General features: G+C 31.6%; 1 protein-coding gene and 1 long non-coding RNA gene across 3 annotated transcripts in view; both read right to left on the reverse strand.

Moving 5' to 3' along the window:
- Positions 1–24,755, reverse strand: part of LOC107452364 (uncharacterized) — a 218,805-nt gene extending 194,050 nt beyond the window's left edge. Inside the window, exon 1 of one of the 2 annotated variants that reach the window (XM_087150772.1) lies at positions 24,278–24,755. In XM_087150772.1, the coding sequence (XP_087006898.1) occupies positions 24,278–24,320 (43 nt within the window). In that variant the 5' untranslated portion in view covers positions 24,321–24,755. The remainder of the gene's footprint in view (positions 1–24,277) is intronic. The other variant, XM_087150774.1, reaches the window with a different exon arrangement.
- LOC147803295 (uncharacterized) lies at positions 7,450–11,942 on the reverse strand. Its single transcript, XR_015429019.1, has 2 exons — positions 10,406–11,942; positions 7,450–10,321 (listed from the first exon to the last, which is right to left on the reverse strand). It is a non-coding gene; the product is annotated as an uncharacterized LOC147803295 (long non-coding RNA).
- Positions 24,756–25,013: the final 258 nt, after the last annotated feature.

Here is a 25,013-nt window from a genome sequence, read left to right on the forward strand (position 1 = left end):
CAGCTCTAGTGCGACGTAAAGTAACAACAACAACAACAACAACAATAGTGCGTCGAATAATTTGGCCAGGAACTATGTATTAAAAGGTTTTTTTTTTTTTTTAATCCATTTGTAGTAGAAAATTTATAGATTCCAGTAAATTACCCCTTCCCCTCATTTCTTTGACATAAACATTAAAGCTAAACTATAATTTACTTATAATAAGCTTACGGTGAAAAAACCGATAGATTTTTTTTTTAAAAAAAGGCATAAATAATAAAATTAATATTGTCTGCAGAATGAGAATTTGTCAGAATGATTTAAAAGACACAACTTGAAGTTATTTTAAACGAAACGTTCTTAAAGAAACAAACATAATCTAAATAAAAACGACATTTTCTTCTTGAATAACTACAAAGTTTCGATAAAATTGGAAATTTAGAAGACATTTAAATAACATTAAAAAAAAAACAATAAAACCTAATTCCATTAAACTACGATACTATATAACTTATAATTACATATTAACAACAAAGCGAGCATGTTTTCTGTCTGCAAAAAAAGACAATTTAAATGCTTCTTTTTAAAGAGTAATAGGTATTTGTTAACTGAATTTCATAAATAAATAATACGTTCTTTTTTATTATTAATATTATTATACTATTAATCGAATAAAAAAAAACTATTATAACAGTTATAAGACTTAATATTTCACCAGGATTGTAAGCGATTTAAAAAATCATTGATTTAAATCGATTTACAAAATTACTGTTCGCTTTACTCAAATATTTAATCAGCTTCAAATAATGATTCAATTTTTAATGCAGAAATACAAATCTAGGACAAAGGCAAATACAGCATAATGATTCCATTAAACTAATGTTACTACTGTTACAACGTGTCTACCACTACAATAATTCTATTCCAATTCACTAGAATTATAACACATGTTAACTCGATTCTAAGTTGGGGTACCTTTTCAGAGATGAAGGTAGACATTCTCGCCCATATGGTGACCAGCGGAAAAGATCTGTTAAGACATGAACACTTCAATTTGAGCACGACTGCTTCGACAGATGGTCAACATTGAACAGTGGACTTGCTATTTGTAATTTCAAAATTGTCCTCCTCGCACTGTTGTTACTCGATCACACACAAAGCCAAGCCTGTATAAACTGGACTGCTTATGGCAACCCAGGATCACAACCGTGTATCTATAAAACAGTGCTCAAAGTCCGGTGATCTTAATACATTTTTCCCGGCTTCTCACAAAAAACAGCAATAAATCAACTAGTTTTAACTCTTGCAACATTTTTTATCACTTAAATCAGTGACGCTAGCAATTATAAGTCTTTAATTTAAAAATTATTGAAGATTTTATGATCGTTAGTTTTATAGTTATAAGAAGTTTAAAGTTAATTTAAACAAACTTAATCCTTTCCACTTTTGCCGATTTTTTCCATTTCTACCACTTTTTGCCTTGTTTTTTTCACTTTTTGCATCTGTCCTGGCAACAATTGATTTTTGCCGGCAAAACCTGTCTTTTTGTAATGTTTGTTCACAGGGTGCGTAGCCAAATCTTTCAACAAAAAATAAGTACCTTTTCAGTACCTTTTAAGCACTCAAAAAATATTTTTAAGCACTATATACATTAAGAAAATGCAAAATAATTTTCAAGACTTGACATAATCTTAATAAAATAACTAGTTTCTGATTAAAAAAATATTTAAAAAAAAAAACTCTTTTATTGATTATGTTAGTGATTATAAAATGATTAAGAGATTTTTCGGTTCGATATCAGAGGGTGGAAAATGAAGCCTGAAATTGAGAATATCTTGCACATGAAAGAGCAATAATCTCACAGAACCCAGCTCAGTAGACGCACATGAGGACTTGCAAGTATTTCATCAAACATGTAAAATGATTGGCGCTTTCATACGCTATGGACCGACGGTACGCCGAAATAGATTGTGGTTGAATAAATTGTGAAAACGTTGAACGGCATGGTAAAGCAAAAATACATCATATTAGAAATGAGAAAATCAAGTACTTTTTAAAAACACCTAATGAAAAAAGCACCTAATAAGGCTTTCAAAGAACAAAATCGAAAATAAGCATCTTTAAGCGCTTTTTTAAAACGCTACGCACCATGGTTACTTTGTTTCTTAATGAAAACTAAACTCAAAAAATAACAATAATAAACTAGAAAAGATTAATTGAAGGATATTATTTTATCAGATGTATCATATCAGGTTATACTTATTATCTTTATGTAAATGAATTCACCGTGAATGCGACACAACAGTCCTAGTTTTAAATTTGTTTTCATGTTAAGTATTTTCTACTTTTAGCATTATTTTGAACTCCAATCATAACAATTTTGGTGGAAAAAATAAGTTATATTTAGAGGACAAAAAAATTAAAATTGATTAAAACACAATGCATTAAAAAAAAAACGTTTTGCATTTTATTGTGCAGAAATTAGAAAAGAAAAAAGAGAAGAAAAAAAGAAATTATGATCTAAATTTGAAAACAGAATCGATTAAAATAACAACGTATCATAGCTCAAACATGAAAGGAAAACAAATAAGAGAGAAGTGTAAAAAAAATGAAGCAAGAAGTGTTTTGTAAAAAAAAAAAAAAAAAAAAGAAGAGAGAAGTGTTTTGAAATGTAAAAAAAAAAAAATATTTCCACTAATAAGGAATTTGAAGAATTTTAAAAATGGAAAAAAAGACGGTTATTTTTTATTTTATAACCGTCGTTGAACAGCCGTGTCAATTTTTTGGGTTTCGACTATTAATGTTCAACTCCGTAGCCTTGTAATTTTGAACCCACTCCAGAAGACAAGGGAACTCCTGGATCAAGTATCGGGAGAAATTTGCCTTCGTGGTGAACCTTTTAATGGAACTAATCCACATTTGCATTACATGGAAAAGAAAACCTCGAAAATCTCCCACGGTTAGCCTGACGTCAAGGGGACTCTAACCCGAGATCCATCTACCACTGAGGATACTTTACGTCAGCACTGTGGTCGGTGCAAGCCGGATGCGGAATTCGTATCGACCAGCTATGGCTGGGATCCGAACCCGGTTCACCTTATAGGAAGGAGAACGCTCTATCACCTGAGTCATCGCTGCTCAAGTTGAAGTTGAAGTATTGTTTTAACTTGCATTGATTGTGACCTACAAGTTTTGTTTTAGGTATGATCCTCATTTTATTCGCTTGTAAAAACGTCGTTTTTTAAATATTATTTTATTATATTACATTAATCGAATCGCAAAGGAATGTCTCGCTTTTAATTGTTATTCTTTTTTCTAACCTTGATCTGTTTCTTTATCTATTACCTTACCATACAGAAAATGAAGAATTAGCATAGAACATTAACAACAAAGTGACAACAGGTAGAATTTTCAGAATCGGATGTGTTAAGAGAAAAGAATTTGATTGATTGATTGACTTTCCCTACAGCCATGCTTCATTATTCATCATCGATTAGTTTACCCCTCTCTGGTTTGGTTTATCTGCGAATCATTAAGCAATTGTTTATCTAAAAAGATCGTTTGATCAAAATTTATTCTTACACTAATTGGAATTTATGAGCGTATTAGCGATTCAGGAAAGGAAATTTTGGTTTGAGGATCTGAATATTGAGAGAAAAAATGCAAGATGCCATCATGAGATAAGAAACTAAAAGGCAATTATCCTTCATTCTGGAAAATCGTTTTCAAAAAGGACGATTATTTAGTCAAGCCAGTTGAGTTCCGAGTCGTTAATGGAATAACAAATCAGATGGCGTATTAAAACAGGCTTCGAATTTTTACTCAATTGCTTTTTATTGCAATTTACTGGAGAAGAATTCATGCTTAGCACTCACTTATTTTGTAAGATTCATGACGCATTTCGTTCATTGATTACATAAAAACGAAAAGAAAAATATTACAAAGAGTAAATGAAAACGACAAATGATTCCAAAATGACATAATAATTTTGATTGAAAACATTATCCCTGGGCAATGGTTGGAAAAACTACATTATTTTTGTATTTTACTACATTTTCTTAATTACAAATATAGTAAACTACAACTACTTTTAATATAGTTACTACTCCACTACTTAAAGGAACCGAGCTTTGCTGGAGAAATTAATTTACACATTATGTTCAAAATGGTTTAGGATAAAAATGGCTTAGATTATACATGAAGGATTATTAAGAAACATTTATTCATATATACATGAGCCAGTTTGTTATTCTAAAACATTTCTTTCGAATTTATTAATTTAATCTTCAACTTTTTTATGACATTCTTGACAGCGAAGAATTAATTTAAGAGATGCTAGGAAATATTTGCAATTTCGTCAAGTATTTAATCCTCTTTTATTTCTTCTAAGAACTTAAGTACATCCTTCCTTTTTTTAATATATCATCCATTTTTTACGAGTCTACGTTCGCATGTGAAGGTGTGACCAAAGAGATAAATTATCTATTATTCATAATGGCTTGATTAAATATCATAGATATACGTAACTCTAAATATGCCATTCTTGTTAACTCACAAAGTCACAGGAGCATTTAAAATTGCGTCCTTTGACAGACCCGTGAAGATTTGTACCCATGAAAATCAAAAAATTAGTTTTGTTAGAGCCCTGTTCATATACTAAACTTGCATAAAAAGTAGTAGCCAGGAATCGCTATAAACTACTTTTTTGAAAAAGTAGCACACTACACTGCAAACTACGGAAAAAAGTAACGACTACAGTAGTTTCCCTATTTGTAGTGCGCTTCTGCCGACCACTGTCACTGGGTAATGAAATGATGAACTTTAAAATTTCACTCGTTTTAACACTAATCATACCATAACCGTCAAATGACCGTACAAGCACTTTGGCATCGAAAATGGGCTTATCATCTTACCGTTTTCGCACATTTTACTTCAGGAATTTTTTCTAACAATTGTATACAGTTAATAATCTATTATTATTATTTTTTCATATTTTGTTCGTTTCGAATAATACTTTTCGTATACCTATTTCTACCGCAACCGGCCATTTCACCGGGAGAAGAAATTATTGCTTTATAAGGTTATCGGATCAGAAAGTACGATGTATTGCGTGTTCAACGTAGTGCATTCGATGAGTTGTACATTTATGTAAAGACTGTTACGTAGTGAGTTCAATCAGAATAAGTCTGAATTCAAATTTCAAGAAAGTACCTAAAATTTTAGGTGGGCATTTTTGTGGAAGAAAAAGTGACAAAAACTAAATGTTTTGGTCAGTAGCTTAGATTTTATGTTGATAGCTTCACTTCATTTCTAACTAACTGTTAGTTTTTACCCAGAAAAATTTCGAAACAATCAAGACAGCACAGATTCTTAGAAGAAATAACATTAATTATAAGAATAATTATAAGAATTATATTTCTTGTATATTCTAATAATTATAAGAATAATTGTAAGAATTATAAGAATAATTGTAAGAATTATAAGAATAATTGTAAGAATTATAAGAATAATTGTAAGAATTATAAGAATAATTGTAAGAATTATAAGAATAATTGTAAGAATTATAAGAATAATTGTAAGAATTATAAGAATAATTGTAAGAATTATAAGAATAATTGTAAGAATTATAAGAATAATTGTAAGAATTATAAGAATAATTGTAAGAATTATAAGAATAATTGTAAGAATTATAAGAATAATTGTAAGAATTATAAGAATAATTGTAAGAATTATAAGAATAATTGTAAGAATTATAAGAATAATTGTAAGAATTATAAGAATAATTGTAAGAATTATAAGAATAATTGTAAGAATTATAAGAATAATTGTAAGAATTATAAGAATAATTGTAAGAATTATAAGAATAATTGCAAGAATTATAAGAATAATTGTAAGAATTATAGAAATAATAATAAATAGAAGAAATATGCTGGCGGAAAATGTACAATGGAAACACCCTATGTATGTAAAAAATGCGTTGAGCAATGAATTAAAAATTCTTATTCTTTGTGTTTGTAATACATAAAAAATTGGCAATATACAACTTTGTTTATATACAATAAAGTTTTTTTTAGTTTATTTCCTTCCTAACATCCATATTTCATACATTCAATCAAGAAATATAAAGTCCGGTCATTTGACCGTCTATGGTAGAAATAGGTATAGATTTATGTATAGATTATATGTATAGATTATATGTATAGATTATAGGTATAGATTTATACAGGAAAGGCGATTTATGTCAATTTTTCACAAAAAATGACGTTTAGATCGCCACGTGGTGTATTTTGATAATTACTAAGTTTTGACAAATCAATGACGTGGAAAATCGGTTCTTCCTAAGAGTTATTACACAATGAAGATGGACCGTGCTGGAAGGAAACAGTTCCTTTGCGCCTTGAAATTCTTTCTTTCTCAGAATCAGCTTCTTCACAGACATAAACCGTTTTTACCCCTTGATTTTCAAATAGAATTGTGTGTCCGATAACCAGGACCCGACTTATCCCAATTGAGGCCCGGGGCAAAATCTTCTTTGGGGGGGGGGGCCCTCTGCTTCATTACTTCAGAACCGAACTTTATGGAGGTACATAAGTTTTCACCTCATTATAGATAACAAGAAAATTGACTAGAACCTAAAATAGCTATAAATCCCTGCCCCTTTATTGGTCAGACGAAACATCGTTCTGTCCATTTTATCGATTTTCTGACAATTCTATGTTCATCATGCCGAATGCTGTTTTTTTATTGCTAACTTTGTCATCTATCTGCGAAAAATTCATATCCTTGCTAACATTAGGGCGGAAGTCAGCTAAATTTACGCAATCACGATGGCTCAATTAATCCAATCAGAAGCCTGTATTTTTGTAAACATATCGCATTTTGCGATATGTAAAAATACAGGCATTTGACTGGCCAAATTTGTCCCTCGTAATTGCGAAAATGTAGTCGAAATCCGCCCTAGGAAGCCATGCATTTACGAAATATAAATTGTGTTCATACGATAGATTATTTTGTTTAAAAAAAGATCATTAAAGAAGGAAACTTAGAATAAACTTTCTATTTGATTTGGGGGGCCCCTCTGATGTGGGGGCCCAGAGCAACTGCCCAGTATGTCCCTACCTTAGTCAGGCTCTGCGGATAACATAATGTATTTTTTATAACTTCAAATTAGTATTTTGAACCAAATATTAAACATTAAAAAAATTATATTATCCTACAATGGCAGTATAAAATCTACGGCTCTTGATTGGTCAGTGTGTGGTCCCTTGTCTTCCAATCAAAAATAAATTGGAAAATACGACACAACTAAAAAAAAAAAAAAAATTTTAATTGAAAAAAATGGCAACCAAAACATCGAACCCTAGTCACTAAAAGTAACGCCTCGATCGTTTTCCCGGCAATATTTTCCTCAAATTTCCACGTTTCTGTATTTCACAGCTTCATGTTTAATTCTTTATCTTTAGGTAGCAGTTTTTTTTTTTAAAAACTCTTTGCATTTATTAAAAGCTTTTTAACTATGTTACTAACTAAATTAAATACCATTAAAATAAAATTTCCATTTCTTTTGTCCATTCCTTTTGTCCATTTCTTTTTTCCCAAAGAATGTAATAAATCATCAACACTGGTGTTGCGCGTAAAATTATCTAAAATTGGCTACCATTATTTATGACTCGATTTGCGAAATTCCAATTGACGGAGTGTTTCCAATCGCTTTTACGAGAATTACTGTGCGTACACTTATGGTTACCAAAAGTGCATACCATTTTTTATGATTCTACCATTCACAATTTCCAGTCTAGAGCACCAACATTTGAGTTCGGTAACGAGGAAATGAGCCTCTTAAATAACCAAAATTGGGTACTTGAACTTCAAGAAGTAGACCTCCCATATCTACACATGTGACTTATGACGTCAGCGCCAGCTATTCTTTATTAGCAAAATGACGTGAGCAAAGTTTCTCTACAGAAAAGAGAATGTTAATTCACAATAATTTAATTAAATACAGAGACGAAACGCACATCGAATTAGTTGAAATATAATTCTTCCACGTCTACTTCTTTTACTTAAATGCAGATTCTTTCTTTGCATTAATTTTAAACGAAAACAATGAATGAAATTAAAAGTTAGAAAACGATTGTGAAAATAAATTATTTTTAAAATCGTTTGGTAAAAAAATCGTGTTTTTCATCGAATATATTGAAATAAAAATTTTTCTCGTCTGCGTCTTTTACTTAACTCAGATATATTATTTGTTCATGTATTTTATCATAACCGTGATATATTTTTCTTTTGCGTACCTGGCAACTTCGATGCATAATTAGTTTGTTTATATTCCACATGACTTCGTGCCAAGTCTCTGTGTAAATATAAAGTGAAAGAATTGAAATCGTTGAGAAGGAATCTTTGTGAAAGAATTAAGACTGTGTCACTTAAGAGAATTGATACTTTACGGGCTCGAAATAGAAAGGAAAGAATAGTTGCTAACGTAAACAAATACCGAGTTTCAACAACCAATCAGGATCGAGATACCCACACTACGTCACTTGCAGGTATCCTATTATCGAAATATTAATATATTTAAAAACAAATTTATTGCCATTTTCATTTGTAGTTCAGTGCGCGAAATAAAATACGGAAAACTAGTGATTAGATTGTTTCGTGTTTATTGATTGGTTCAGGGATTCAAGCATAAATATGCTTATTTATGCAGACGATACTTCTAGTTCATACACAAAACGCAGACGATACTTTGCAGATGACACTATGCAGACTTTGAAATCATACACAAAAACGCACTTTCAGTGAATAAATACAACCTTTTTTTGCGACGGATTTGGATTCATGAACCTCAAAACATAGGGGAGTAGTTGCAATCTGGGAAATATGGTAAAATGTTCATTTCTCAAGAACTATTTCAGGTGATTCTGTTTAAATTTCGGATTTTGTCGCTTCAAATTTCGTACATAAAAATTAATGTAGGAATTTTTACACAATTTTGAATTTGTGATTCAAAATAATTTTGGTCCATAACAAATATTGCAATAAAAAATAAAATTTGGAATAAAAATTATTGAAATATAAAATTTGATTTTTTTCTTATTTAGAATTATTCTTGAACAGATGAGTTTCATAATTGCGTGCAAAAAATCATTTGATTCCCCTGAATAGTTCAGGGGGTGAAATGTGCAAAGAGTGAAATTATGGAACCCAACATTTCAACTGCTCTCCTGCCATAACTATTGGGGCGATATTTTTTTGACAGCGCTTCTCTCCTATGTTATGAGAGTTAAGAATCCAAATCCGTCTTGAAAAAAATTAAGTTTATTAAAAGAATGTAATTTTTTCAATTTTTTTTTAAATGCGTTTATCTTAAAATATCGTCTGCATAACATAATTTTCTCCTCTCCCTCAATTCTAACGGTCGAGTTCGGTCGCGAAGGGAGACCTCTTTAATAACAGAATTTTTTAGAAATGTCAATTTCCTCGTAGCTAATATGCATTTTTCTTTCTAAATATATACCAAGCCCAGATAGAAAAAAAAAAAAAAGATTTAAATAAATTTTGTTGTAGGAATCAGATCTTTAGTTAGATTGAAGTACTATAATTTTTTTTGTTTAAACTACTTTATAGATCCGAAAAAAGAAGAAATTTTACGAAATGTGCGGTCGCTGGACACAGTAACAGATAGAAGATATTTTCTTTTCAGTAAAATGATGAAATATGACTAATGAACTGTCTAATGAATCATTAGTACTAGATAATGTGTGAAATGAAAACGTGATTTGAATTTCGAGATAATTCTTTTCCTTTTTAAAAAGTAACTAAACATAAAGAATAAGAATTAAGATAACTTCACTTATTTAAATAATAATTCTTAAAAAATATTCTGAGAATTAAAAAGTTAATGGAACTTATTAATTCAATTTGAACTTGAAAAAGAAATTCTTGGAGGAAAAAAAAAAAAGGTTACAATTTCATAATTCAATCTTTTGTAAATTTAATAGTGCTGCCATCTAGTGACCAATACAAAAACAAATATTAACACTGATAAGATGATTAAAAGATAATAATAATAATAATAAATAAAAAAACAATATATAACATGCTTTTTGAAAAAAGAATAGAAAAGTAGTAATTTATGAAATAAAGTTTGATAGATTTTACCCCATGATATAACTTCTTACAAGAAAAAAGAAAGAAAAAAAACTGAGAATCGTTTGCGGAATCTTTAGGGAATTTTTCTTTTTAGTGGTTTTTCGACTCTCTTAAAAGTGCTATATATTCAATGTCAGTTATTTCAATTATCTATATTTTCAATTTTTAATAAATGACATAATCATGACTTAACCTTTATTTAATTCTCATTTATATCGTACAGTACGTACGAAAAAAAGAAAAGAAAAAAAGAAGAGTACAACTTGAATACTTTTGATCTCATTATCGGATTATCTCACGTACGAAGACTGTTACCCAAAGCTTTGACGTATGACCTCAAAGATATGAATTAGGTAGTGCGGACGAAGTTTTCAGTTACGGAATCGGACACAAAACCGTACTTTCGTTACATAAACATAACTTTTTTTAAAACAGATTCGGATCCTCAAAATACGAGAATCTGGAAAATATCTCCCAATCTAGAAAATAGGGACTCAATACTTTAGTCAACAACAGGGTGAATAGCCAAATTGTTCAACAAAAAATAAGCCCCCTTTAAGCACTCAAAAAATGTTTTAAGCACTATACACATTAACAAAATGCAGAATAATTTTTCTCAGTGTATAAGACTTTACATGATCATGATAAAATAACTAGTTTCTGACAAAGAACTCTTTTCTTGATTACATTAGCCATTATAAAATAATCGAAAGATTTTTCGGTTCGATATCAGAGGGTGGAAAATGAAGTCTGAAATATAGAGTATCTTGCAAAATGCAGCAGAGTTGCATATGAGAGTGCAAATATGATCTCACCGAACTGAGCTCAGTAGACACACAAGCGGACTCGCAAGTATTTCATCAAACATGTAAAATGATTGGCGCTTTCATACGCTATGGACCGAGGGCACACCGAAATACATTGCGGTTGAATGAATTGTGAAAACGTTGAATAGAACAATGTGGAAAGTACGCTTTTGCATAATACGTGGCGAAAATGGTCATTGTAAAGAAAAAATCTCATTTTGGAAAAGGGAAAATGAAGCACTTTTTAAAAACACCCAAGGAGAAAAGCACCTTTAAGGGCTTTTAAAAAACGAAAATAAGCATCTTTACGTACTTTTCAAAAACGCTACGCACCCTGAACAAAGCGGTTGAAAATTCGCTGAGTTTTTATGAAAAATATGTTGATGTGATAATCATGTCGAAAAAATGTCCGTCCCTTATCATTTTTTAAATTTGAATTTTAAAAAAAAAAGTTACAAACTGAAAATTATCAGGTTTGACATTTTTAGTAATTAGAGAGCTCTTAGAGCTAGAGGAGTTTCGACCAACACCTCCTAAGGCTTCAGCCCCGATCAATCTTGTAGTCCGACGTAACAAACATAAACTGCGCAGTGGATAAAAAATAATAAAGCTGGAACTACGCTCGGGTATCTAAGCTGCGCAATTGTAGAAATTACGAACGTTTGGACTACTAAAGGATCAGATTTCTTGTTTATGGTAACCCGTGCCGAAGCCTTCTCTTTTTGAGGAGGTGTTGGTTCGACAGGTTATTCAGAAGTATCCCATGACTTTTGTCGCCTCAGTGTATAATATATGTATAAAGCAGAGATTACAGAACACCCTGGATATACCGTTTCAGTAAAATATAAATAAAAAAATCTTCCCCCGTGCCCAAAAATGGAGCTCATGGGGACCTGGAAAAAAATAGCTCACCCTTTTACATTTTATTTTATAACCGTCGTTGAACAGCAGCCCCAATTTCTAGGGTTTACGACTACTAATGTTCAACTCCGTAGCCTTGTAATTTTGAACTCAATCCAGAAGACAAGGGAACTCCTGGATCAAGTACTGGGAGAAATTTGCCTTCGTGGAGGACTTTTTGATGGAACTAACCCGCATTTGCGTTACATGGAGAGGAAGACCACGAGAACCTCCCACGGATAGCCTGACGGCAAAAAGACTCTAAACCATGATCCGCCTACCACTAAGGATATTTCACGTCAGCACTGTGGTAGATGCACCCTTTTACATTTGAGAAAAGAAGAGTGTTTTCTGAATTCAAGAATAATAAAACTTCTTAACGTAATTTGTTTTATCTTTTTCTTTACGCGAAAAATAAACGGACATCGACACTATAATGTCAACTTGCAAATTCGGGCTACAGGTGTAAATTTTATTTTTTTGAATAAAATAGCACCCTGTCTGAAAGTTTTGAACATGATCTTTCAAACTGATCAAACAGTTTTAATATAGTTAAATATTTTCAGAGAATATTTTAAAAAACATAGAAAGAGAGAGAACAGTAGAGTTTCCCTAATAACAACCTTATCAGATAACGCATTCAATTGCAATGATTCAAATGTCTGGTTCACATATACACTGCGAGCACGTGTCTGCAAATCGTTCAAGGGACTAGTAAAAAATTTTTTAACTTCCTCGAACAGCTAATTTATGTGATAATTCAAGTGAAATCTGATCTTTATTGAATGCAAACACACTTGATTCGTACGAGGAAATGTCGGTCAAAATTATTTTATTAGTAGAAAATCGGTGACTTATTATTGAAATAAAGGAAATTAGATTGCGTTGTACACAGATTCGGGTGCAAGGCCAAATTTAAAAAAAAAAAAAACCCTTTATTAAGTCAAACAACAAAAATACACATAAAATTAAACTCCAATTTTTTAGCTACACCTAAGAACTATTCCATAAAACATTATTTTCAGTGAACAGTGTGAAAAAAATCATCGAAATAAAAACACTGAATAATAACATAGCTGCCAACATGGATAGAAAAAAAAAATCCAGTAGATATTACAAAATAATATAAATTTCATGATAATTGTTGCATAATGTACTAAATATTTTACACAAAGTGAATTTTAGGGATTTTTATAGTCATCAAAATAGAAAAACTTCAATATTTTCCAGTTATGATTGACATTAAACATATTTGAAATGTCATGTGTTATGTTTACTCGCAATTTCAAATATTAATAGGCATTTAATTCATAACAAACAGTTAAAAAAAAATTTTATTAATTTAAAAAGAGAGTTCTGATTTAAAATAAACGAAACATTTTAGAACAAAAAAAAAGTTTCGAACTAATTTCCACAAAGGATTAAATAAAAGTACTACTAATACATATGAGGTTCACTTTATTATGTATTAGCAATACTTATTAAAATATTCAAGTAAGCAAGCAATAATCTGTACAAAAATTATATTTCAATAGGGATTTTTTTTTTTTAGGAAACTTATTCAAGTTTAGGGATTTTTCGAATATGTACAAAAACCTGAATTTTAATCAAACCAGTAGAACAGGAAAAACTGGCAAAATCCCGTAGAGTTGGCAGCTATGATAATAATAATAATAATAATAATAAAAGTCCCTTTAAGATTGCAATGTAAGACTGGAACACAAAATGGTGGTGATGCGTTTTGCTCTCTATAAAATTTTACAACTCATTATTCAATACCAATGGTCAGAAGTAGGGCAGAACAAGTAGTGAAATTACTGTAGTCGCTGTGTAGAGTATAGTGTGAGTAGCAATCCAGGTTTGCCACAGAAAAAAAAGAACAAAATAGTTGCTTCTAGTAGCCTAAAGCATGGAAAATGGTCGCCTAAAATTATGAAATAGTTGCCTAAATAAGAACAAAAAATTTTCAATAAAATGACTAAAATTTTATTAAGTGACTTTATTGTAATATACCATTTTCCATTTAGTCAAGTTCACGGCCAATATGATAATTTTTAAATAAACGTTAGTGTACTAGCGCTAAATTTTTATGTAAAAAAATTTGTATAATTGCAGAACATTAAATACTTTTAAATGCTAGAATTAATTCAGAAAAATAATTTTTTGTTAAAAAAAAACACACTTTCTATTAATTTTCCTTTTCACATAATTTTTCCTTTTATCAATAATTGATTTAGCAAATAAATATGTATTGAAAAGTGATTACTAAAAAACTAAATTCACGCATCATAGTTTCGTATTAAAAATCTGGTTCTTTAAAATCATGCAGAATTTCTGTTGAAAAGGCGATTGAGAAACAAAATAAACTGCTGTTTGTAGAAAATGCAACACCATGAAAGAATCATCAGAATCAAATGAAATTTAATGCAGAAACGACTTGTACTGATACAAATAAATGATGAAATTTTCAAAACAAAAGAAACAAATTAAGCGTCCGAAATCAGTATTTGGTGCAGCCACCACGCGCTGCAATAAGTGCTGCTATACGACGTGGCATGGAGTCAAACAGATGTTGAATATCTGCTTGAGGAAGAGAATTCCATATCGCTTGTATGCGCAACCAAAGTTCGTCTTTGGAAACTGCAGGACGCGGATCACGAGTGAGACGCCGACCAACCATATCCCACACGTGCTCAATAGGCGACATATCCGGCGAATAAGCAGGCCAAGGAAGAAGTTGCATGCGTTGTGCTGAACAGAAGTCTCTAACAGTCCGCGCAACATGTCGGCGTGCATTATCCTGCTGAAAGATAGCTCCAGGGATGCCTTGAAGGAAAGGAACGACTTCGGGCTGTAGCACTTCACGGACGTATCTGTTGCTATTGAGATTACCCTCAATTCGTATCAAATTGGATCGTCCATGATACGAAATCGCACCCCAGACCATAACTCCGGGTGTTCGACCACTATGTCGTTCAATAATACACTCAGGAAGGCAGCGTTGACCGGCATAACGTCTAACACGAACACGGCCATCATGGGTCCACAAATTGAAGCGTGATTCATCTGAAAAGACAACTTGGTGCCAATCAGCTCGCCAGTCTCTGTGCTCAAGAGCCCACTGCCGACGCAGCCGTCGATGATCCGCCGTGAGGGGAATCCTGTATAATGGCACCCTTGCACGCAATCCACGGCGCAGCAGACGACGACGAATTGACGAAGCCGACAATTGTACACCTGTAGCAGTAGACCAATGTGCTGCCAGCTGCCTGGAGGAAGCTGTGCGATCATTCACCGCCATGCGGAGCAGGTGTCGATCATCGCGCTCTGACGTCACCTTCTGTCGTCCAGTGCCTGTTTTTCGAGTTGTTCGGTGCTCGTCGGTCCACTGCTTCCAAACTCGCATCACTGTGGAACTGTTCCGCTGCATACGAGCTGCTATTGCGCGATAGGAAAATCCTCCTTCTCGAAGGCCGATTATCCTCCCTCGTTCAAACTCCGTAAGTTGCTTGAATTTCTTATTCTTCCGTCGTGGAAGCATACTCAGGTCTCACTAAACGTTTGCCACTAACAAATAATCATAGACTATTTTCAACGTCCCGCTACAGCACTTTATTTATACGCTTTCAGCATCAATTCAGAGGGCGCTGCGCGCGCCACGCACGCGCGATGGCTCTGAAACTTTATTAATTTGCATAATATCCTATAATTGACATTTGCTGCGAATTTCATTTGATTCTGATGATTCCTTCATGGTGTTGTATTTTCTACAAACAGCAGTTTAGATTCACAATGGAATCTGTGCAAATTGAGCGCATTAAAAAGTGATGACTCAAATTTGCAATTCAATAAATTTTTTTTTTAAAGAAAAAAGTGTTTAGAAGCTACCGAGGGGAGCAGGCTGTCAACTCAATTTATGCTAAAAACAAAATATTGCTAGGAGCACAGAGAAGTCTCCTTTTCCTGAAAATAGTTGTCTTTTCAGGCAAAAAAAGTTGCCAGAGTTGCCTCTGGGCAAGAATAGTTGCAAATAGTCACCTGTGGCAACCCTGCAATCTAACTTGTTGTGCAGCCCCGTGGCGACATTGTCGCAGAACGTTATCCAGTTCTTGCAGAAAGATTTTTCTTTGGGGAAATACAAAATTTTGGGTTTTTTTTCTGCAGAAATTTTCAAAAGAATTTATCTTTATTTTTCCCGAGAATTATATTTAAAAGATGCCTTTTTCGCGCATCGGAGTGGAAAAAATGCTGGAGATTTGAGAAAAATAAAGAATAATGAAGTAAAAAATTTGGTTTTCTTTTCCGTAGAAATTTTCGTTTTATTCTTTTTTATTCAGTTATTGCTATTGATTTTTTTTGAAAATCCGATATATTTAATAGGATATTATTTAGTACAACTGAATCTCGAAATAAAAACACGCATTTAGTAACCCGTTTTTTGAAGAGTTCGATTTGCGTGATTTCGTTGTCGATCTTTTTTTTTTTTTCCGGTAGTTACTGCTACGGATTTCATGTTAGTTCAATTTTTTTTTTTAATGTGATGATGATTTACAAAATGCAAAAAAGGAAATAATTAGTGTGTTTTCACCCAAGAAAATGCGAGAATATATTATTATAATATAATATTAGAATTAAAAAAAATATGTACATACACCGAAGAGCCATAACATTATGACCACCCTCCATCTATAACAATGGGCTCGCCCAGGTTTTCATGGTTTCTTGCCCAGGAACAATGTTTTCATTGGGCACATTAGGATCCATAATCTTCATAGAACAATCCTTGACGTCTGTAAGCTACTTGAACACAGTTGCAGACTAGGTTCACCCATTCATGGCAACAGTTTTTCCTGCGGGGGATGGTGTTTACCAACAGGATAATGCACCATGTCATAAGGGTCGAATCGTCGAGGAACATTCCAGTGACTTTCAAGTCATGTCTTGGCCCCCAAATTCACCTGACCTTAATCCAATAGAGCATTTGTGGTCCTACTTGGAAAACCAAATTCGTGCTGCCACGCTACCCCCACGCAATGTGAGGGATTTGCAGTTGGTGAGCGCTTGGTACCAGATACCTTAGACTACCTATCAGCACCTTGTGGAATCAATGCCACGGCGGGTGCAAGCAGTTTTAAGGGCTAAAGGTAGTCCTACATGTTATTAGCAGGGTGGTCATAATGTAACGGCTCTTCGGTGTATACTACATATTTAATTGAAAAATTAAATTATTTCATCCAAAAAGTTTTCTTTTTTTTTTTTTGAAGTTGACGTTTTTGTCACTTTAATTTAGTAACACGCATATTTGTTATTTTCAAAAGTATCTTGCAGAAATATATTAGTATTAGATCAGGGTTGCAAAAAGCCCACTCTGCTATATTAAAGAGCTGTTCTATTGGAATATATATGTAGTCTAGCCTAAAAAAAATGAACCTATGGTGAAAATACTGTGTTTGGAGACTGGAGAATCACCTTGCTGGCTAGATTTGACTGTATGGCTATTGATGAGTCAGTGCCTTTAATTCGCATTATATAAAAAAAAATTCCACAAATATTTTTTATGATTAAAATATAAATAAAAAGTAATCCTAGTGTCAGGTGTCTGTTTAGAAGAAATTTGGGTCCATTAACGGACCCTCCACAAAATATCTTTTCATAAAAACGGACCCTTCACAAAATAATTTATCTTTTAATCGGACCCTTCACAAATTTGTTTATCTTCATTATTGTTTCGTTAATCGAATAAACCCTTCCCAGGAAGGAGGGCGGGGGGTAAACGAACTAAATTTTGTCTTCGGCAGACGCTTCTTCCTTTATTCGTCCGAAATGAATATTCTGCGTTCAGCAGTATAGGCTAAATACCATATATTTGTATGTTGCATCTCTAATTTAGAAGCAGCAATTGCTGTTTATTTTTGAACATTAAATTTTTTTTAAATTGTAATTTTACAGTGTTGAGCATAATCTTGTATGTCTTTACAATTTAAAAACTCCTTGAAAAAATTTTTTTGCAATAACGGACCCTATTTGCACACATTCACAAAAGCAGACCCTTGTTGAAAGAATGTGACTTAACGTTTATTTTACACTAATGATTATTTCCAAAATGATGGTAAGGTTAACATCTTTCAAAAAAGAAAGAAAAATCTTATAAGGAAAAAAAAATTTTGTTTAAAAAATGGCGGGAAAATTTATCGAATTTCGTTCCGGTTTTTTGGTTTTCCGGTTTTCTGATTTCCGGGTAAAGGGTTCTGTACTGTATTTGCAAATTACGAGAACATTTTGTATCGTGAGGTCAGACGAAACTTTATTCAGACTTATGCACTAGTTTACTTTTATTAATTATTAAATTACCTATATGTTAAGTCATAAAACTAAACTTAATTAAATTGCTGTCAAGACTCAATGAATAAATTCGAAAGAAATGTCTTAGAATAACGGACTGGATGCTCATGTAAACATGAATAAATGTTTCTAAATAGTTATCCATGTTTAATATGAGCAATTTTTTATTAAAAACCATTTTGAACATAAGTTAATTTAGTGTAAATTATACAGGTGTAAATTAATTTCTCCAGCAAAGTTTAAAGAAGTGAAGTAGTCTGTACAAATCCAAAGTAGTTTGTAGTCACTACATTTAAAAAAACGTAGTTGTAGATAACTACATTTGTAACAAAGTAGTCGTAGGTGTAGTATACTACAAAAATAATGTAATTTTTCCGACCACTGTTCAAAATAGGCCGTTGAGCACAAATTTAATGCCATTAAACATTAATTCAAATATAACTAGGTACTTTTTAAAAATAAAAAAAATTATTTATATACAAGGATAAATTTGAAATGTGTGCAAATTTTTTTTTAAAATTTAAATATTTTTCAATTATATATCTACTACTATTGTATATTATTATATATCAAATAGCAATATTCTAACAGGGTATTAATCTTCAAAGTTAAAAATATTTACAAATATGATGAAATGTTTCATTATAATATACAGTTTAAAAAAACAAAAAAAAACTGCAATATTTTTCAATTGGCATTAAATATACCTCAAATGTTATGTACCATGTTGACTCATAAATTTCCAATATTAATAGGCATTTAATTCATCAAAGATAGTTAAAAGATTTTAATTAATTTAAAAAGAGAGTTCTGAATAAAAATAAACTGAACATTTTAGAAGAATAAAGTTTTGAACTGATTTCTATAAATGCTTCGTTATGTATTAGTCATACTTATTTAAATATTCAGGCAAGCAATACAAAAATTCTATTTCAAAAAAAAGTATTCATTTAAAAAATAATTTTAAAATTTAAAATCACTTAAAAAATGTATTGATATACTAAGCTCTGAAAAAAGAGTTGAGAATAATCTTAAGTAAGTATTTATAGTAGTTATCACATTAAACCGATATACACAGGTAATCTTACCAGTGTGCAATTGTTATTTAAATAGCGAAATAATTATTTTCAAAATGGAATATGAATTTAAAAAAAGTAGTGTTTTTAAGGGATGGCGATTTGTTCCATATTTATAGGGATCAAGAGCGGGCAGCCTTCCTAAAAATGCTTAGGACGAACACTGAATATAATAACTAGAAATTTTAAATAAGCTTATTTATTACTTTACTTACAACAAGAATATACTGAAAATAAGCATTTAATATTTGAACATTATTGTAGTAGTGTGCCTGCATGTAAAAAAGAATTTTCACTCTCGTACTCAATACTCTTGTGCAATAGAAAAATCAACGTAAGAGACAAATAATTCAAAATTCAGATTTTTATATATTTGACATCTTATGTATGAATTGAAAAAAAAAAATGTTTTCCAATTACAAATAAGTAAAGTAATAAATTTTACAAATAAGTAAAATAAATTTTGTTTAATCAGTCTTGTAAAATTCTATTTTAGCATTAATGGCATTAGCAATAGAAAGAAAATAGTTGTCAAGTCACGTTTCTCGAAATCTATCGTGGAGCACTTGCATTGTTTTTACAATTGCACTACTAAGTCTACCTATGTAAAAATTTAATATTTAAGCGTTATTTACATCTAATGTCATTACTTAGCAGTATACAATTTGCAGCATTAATGTCAGTTAATTATTCACTTATTGGTTGATAGAAGCACATTAGTCCCATTTATAGATAGACTGTAGCAAGCATTTTTTATCTTTAACAAGTATATAAAACTAAAACTTGAGAAACTTTAATTCTTTCAATAATTGATTAAATAAACATTCAAGTACTATTATCATAAATATTTAAAATAGAATGATGAAAAGGAGTAATATTTGTAAATGGGCTACATAAACACAAATATATAAAATAGTAAAGGTGCATGTAGTTCTAAAGGTTAAAAAGAAGAAGAAAAAGAATAAATAACTTTTTTGGTTTTTCAACATAATTAAGCTTAAATATATTGTTGTATTAAGAAAGAAAAAAAAGATTTTAAAATATTTAAAATGGATTTTTAATATTCCTCCAAACCAATTTTTTTCTTTATATTAAGAAAATTGCATAATATTACATAATATTGCAAAAATATTACAATAACGAATATAAGCATACTGCACAGAGAGGAAGTAAATTTTTTTACCCATGCAACGGAAAATAATTCTAAAATTAAATGAAAATTAGAAAAGCACCTTATTTCCATTTATAGATTGGCTGCAGCAAGCATTTTGTATCTTTAACAAGCATATAAAAATAAAACTTAAGAGACTTTAATTCCTTCAATAATTACATGATTTAACTCATTTTAAAAACTTACAGAAAAAGGAAATTAGTGATGGTCACTTTCCTTATATAAGCATTTTTAAGAGACTTCATTAATTTATTTAAAATTTACTCCCATTGCAATATTTTACATAGCCATTTTTGTCGAAACTTTAATTGTATGTAAACAATTGAAAATTTGCAGACTTATATCCATTTGAAGTATATGAGTTCCCATCAGCAATTAAACTCAAAATTATAAAAATGTGACTTTAGCTCATCGTTTTCCTCATTTGCCTACATTCAAGTAGGTAGGAAGGTATTTTATTTACGTCACACTAGAGATGCACAATGGGCTATAGGCGACGGTCTGGGACGCACTCCCGAGGATGATCCGAAGACATGCCATCGCAAGTTTGATTCTCTGCCGAGGGGGGTGGCTTCCCTGCTTTGGTAGTCCAACAACCTGCGTGCGAAGGTAAGCACTTTAGGTAGAACAGTTTAATGTGGACCGATAACGCCCACTAGCCTGATCAAAGTGGTCACCTACCCGCTTACTGATCGACAGTGGTGCTTGACGTCGGTGTTCTACTGGGAACTGTGTCTTTACGATCAGTTCACTGAGGGACTTGCCTATATTCAAATTAAAAAAATTATATAAATAGTAAAATTTACTTATTAAAAATATTCTTTTTAAAAAAATAAAAAACAGACTCATTTTTTCGGAGAAAATTTTTATTTTGTTTTAAACTATGATTCAAACTAGCCAACTTTGTTTTAAATATATTATTAATACAGAGTCCCCTATAGGAATTTTAAAAAAAGGGCGCAGAAAAGGGCACTTAAGAGTGAAACCACCGTTTCTCTTAAAGTAGAATTTTTGAAGATAGTAAATTGTGCTAAAGGGGTGCCCTGGACAGACTCCTGATAATGAATATATAAATGAGGGACACAATGAGATACAATGATAAATTATCGTCTAGAATAAGGGTCTAGAATAATTAAATTATGTACATATTTACAACGAAACATGAAAAAGATGTTAAAGGATGCTCCTCTCGAATCACTGCATCACTACCTTATTCTCCCTTTCCCCCCAAAAAGGGCTACATAAACATTTAAAGGTGCATTTTTAAATAAGAGGTATTTATTAAAAAATAATGGTAAAACTTAAATCACTAAAAAAACTCAATATACCCCCAAATAAAATATGTGAATATTTCTCAGTGCCGATTATCATACAAATTTTAACTATATAACTAGACAACTAAGAAAAATCTTACTAAAATTAAGGAATGAAATTGAAAATTAAACAATTATCAGTAACTAAATAAATAAAAAAGGGACTAAAACAGATAATTAAGAAAACATTTTCCTGAAAAAATAAAATAAAAAGGCAATGTTTTTAAGGGACAGCAGCTTATTTTTCCAAAAAGGGTAAGGAGGGTACATTTATAAGATTAAAGGGCAGATACGGTGGGCCGCCCTTCTAAAAATGCTTAGAGAGAGCAGTGGTAAATAAAGTAAGAATATTCTGAGCTTTAAAATAAACTTCGATTAAAAAAATAATAATAAATCCTTTATAAACTTTTAAGAAGAAAAAAAAAATTTAGAATAGTATAAAATAATTAGAGTTGAACACAAATAAAATGTTAAATACTTGAAATAAATGTTTTTTTTTTTTTTTCTAATAGCAGGCACTTAACTTTTACGTCCTTCACCTAGGAAGTTTTACTCATTTAACATTATCGAATGGGCACTTGTGAACCTAAGTCACAGAGGCGAGCAACATTACCCATGCTACAGATACCCGTTCATAGGGTGGGTCATATTGACACAATAGAAAACAACACACAGAGAGAAACATCCATGCCCTGTACAGGATTCGAACTCACAGCCATTGGCTTCGCAGTCAGGCACTCTAAGCACTCGCCCATCTGGCTGGCCTTCAAATAAATGCAAAATTGACACTATTTTAGGGTCCAAGATTCAAAACTATTTTAATATTCAAGAATTAGGTATGTAAGAAAAAAGATACATTATTTACTGAGAATAAATGATATAATTGCTTCAATGGGGAGATTTCCATATCAAGATCTTTGGCAGAATAATCTTGGCAACTTCCGGTTAGCCGTCTGCGAGAATTTAGAGAAGAAAAAAAAACATCACAGAAAGGGACAAACTCTTAAGATATAACTTGTAAACACCCATGGGTAAACATCTACATGTTTTTGTTTAAAAAAATGTGCAAGTTTAAAATCTATTTGGCACCTTGGCGATTGTAGTAAAAGCTACAGATCACGATATGGAAATATTCCTTTTTTTTTAAAACAAGCTGTCACCAAAACAAACTTGTAAAAAATACAAACAGAACACAATATGAAGTTTAAAATGTGAAAGCAAGAAAACGAAACAGTGGAACTCTGAACTAGTAATACTTTTTAGTTACCTTCGGAACAATAATGAATTCTTCTTAATTTATAAGTGTACGTGTATAAACATACATACATACTATGTTGTTGTAGTTCATTTACGTCACACTAGAGCTGCACAATGGGCTATTGGCGACGGTCTGGGAAACATCCCTGAGGATGAGCCGAAGACATGCCATCACAATTTTGATCCTCTGCAGAGGGGATGGCACCCCCCGCTTCGGTAGCCCGACGACCTGCACGCGAAGTCGAGCACTTTACGGTAGAACAGTTTAACGAGAACCAATACTGCACACCCTCGGTTCCTACGCAGACTGATCCAAGTGGTCACCTACCCGCAGCCAGTGATGCTTGACTTCGGTGATCTGCTGGGAACCGTGTCTTAACGATCAGTCCACTGCGGGACACATACATATATATATATGCGTGTGTATTAGAGGTTGATAATTACTTAATTCTCAAAGTCAGCAAAATTATAAATTTTATAATCTGAAATAAAAATTTCTATTGCAAGCTTTAAAGTCTAAAGAATATTTTTTTTCTAAATAAATTTTGCTGCAAACTATTTAATGGAAAAACGTCAGAGAGGGAAATGCAGCTTATTTTATTTACTTTTTATTTTTTCATACTCATATTTCATTCATCAAACAAGGTTAATTTCAAAATATTTAGTAATCCGCCTCCCCCCGAAAATAGTAGTCCTTGGGAGCCATATTTATTTTGGACGGTCCCTGTAAATATGTATATACATGATTAATAAATGAGGGGGCTTTCCATATCGTGATCAGCAGTAGAATAATCGCCAAGTCTTGGCAACATCCAGGTAATAAATAAAATCTAAACGTAATTTATAAAACAAATTATTGATAAAGAGATAGTAATAAATACTCATAACTAAAGTGTAGCTTAAATTATTTTACTAAACCCAATAAAACAAATTCTATAAGATTAAAAACGAAATCTAATCTACAAAATCCCTTCAGGATCAACATTATTAAGCCAAATAAAAATAGCAACAACATCCCCCTCCCCCGTCATGAAACTTGAAAAGTAAATAACAGTGTTGTTTACATTGCAAATAAACCTTGTTATATTCTAACCTAATAATAAACCTTATAATCGCTTCAGTCGTACAGATATCAATATTTTAATCAATATACGATAAAATGTCACATGGTTGTCAGCGTCAAATACGCAGCCAGTGATGTAAAATAAACATAAATAAACCCGGCAAAAGTACGGGTAAAAAATTTAGGCTTAAAATGTCCCAGCTTTATTTACATACCTAATACAGCTTGTAGAGCTTGTTCTTCGTCTTCTAAATCCATTTTTTATGAATTCGTAGCAGATTAAAACATGATTCTCACTAAAATCACAACATTTTTACCATGCTTTAAACACATTTACTTTCAGAATCATATACCTGCGGGCATTTCGTCTGGGGTTACATGGAGGTCACGTGATTTCACACAAACGGGTAAAAAAGAACTTTCACACGCGTTCGCTTTCGGTTTATTATTACCGTGAAGTTTCATTTTTCTCTTTCAGTAACAATATAGATTAATCAGCTGTAACAAGGAAAGAGAACCGGACGATTCTTTCCATGTTTCGTAAAATTAAAATAAAAAGTAGAGTTAGTTTCTTTCAACCTTGAAGATGTAACAAGTTGAATGTGAATGATTATTTTTTTTCCCTATGTGCCTGAACTTTTCGACCAATGGGATGGAAGAAGTCTCAACAAACACAAACCACCTGTTTGTATCGCGGAGAAAATGTGTATTCCCGTTCTTAAACTGAATTAAAACTTTATTGAAAACTGTCAAAACTTAATTAAGTGACATTTGAAAGCATTATAGATGGAATTCAAAAAAATGGTGTTCAAAAATTCTATTAGTCGCGGGGTAATCCCTCACCTTTTTTATTTTTATTTTTTTGAAAAAAAATTATTCTGCTTTTCATAATTGATTCTATTGGAGCACAGTGGGGGGGGGGGACTCGTTTTAATATTTAAGAAGGGTACC

This window comes from Parasteatoda tepidariorum, chromosome 9, assembly GCF_982258835.1.
Source record: "Parasteatoda tepidariorum strain Cologne lab strain chromosome 9, Ptep-v5.0, whole genome shotgun sequence".
In the NCBI taxonomy this organism is placed as follows: domain Eukaryota; kingdom Metazoa; phylum Arthropoda; class Arachnida; order Araneae; family Theridiidae; genus Parasteatoda; species Parasteatoda tepidariorum.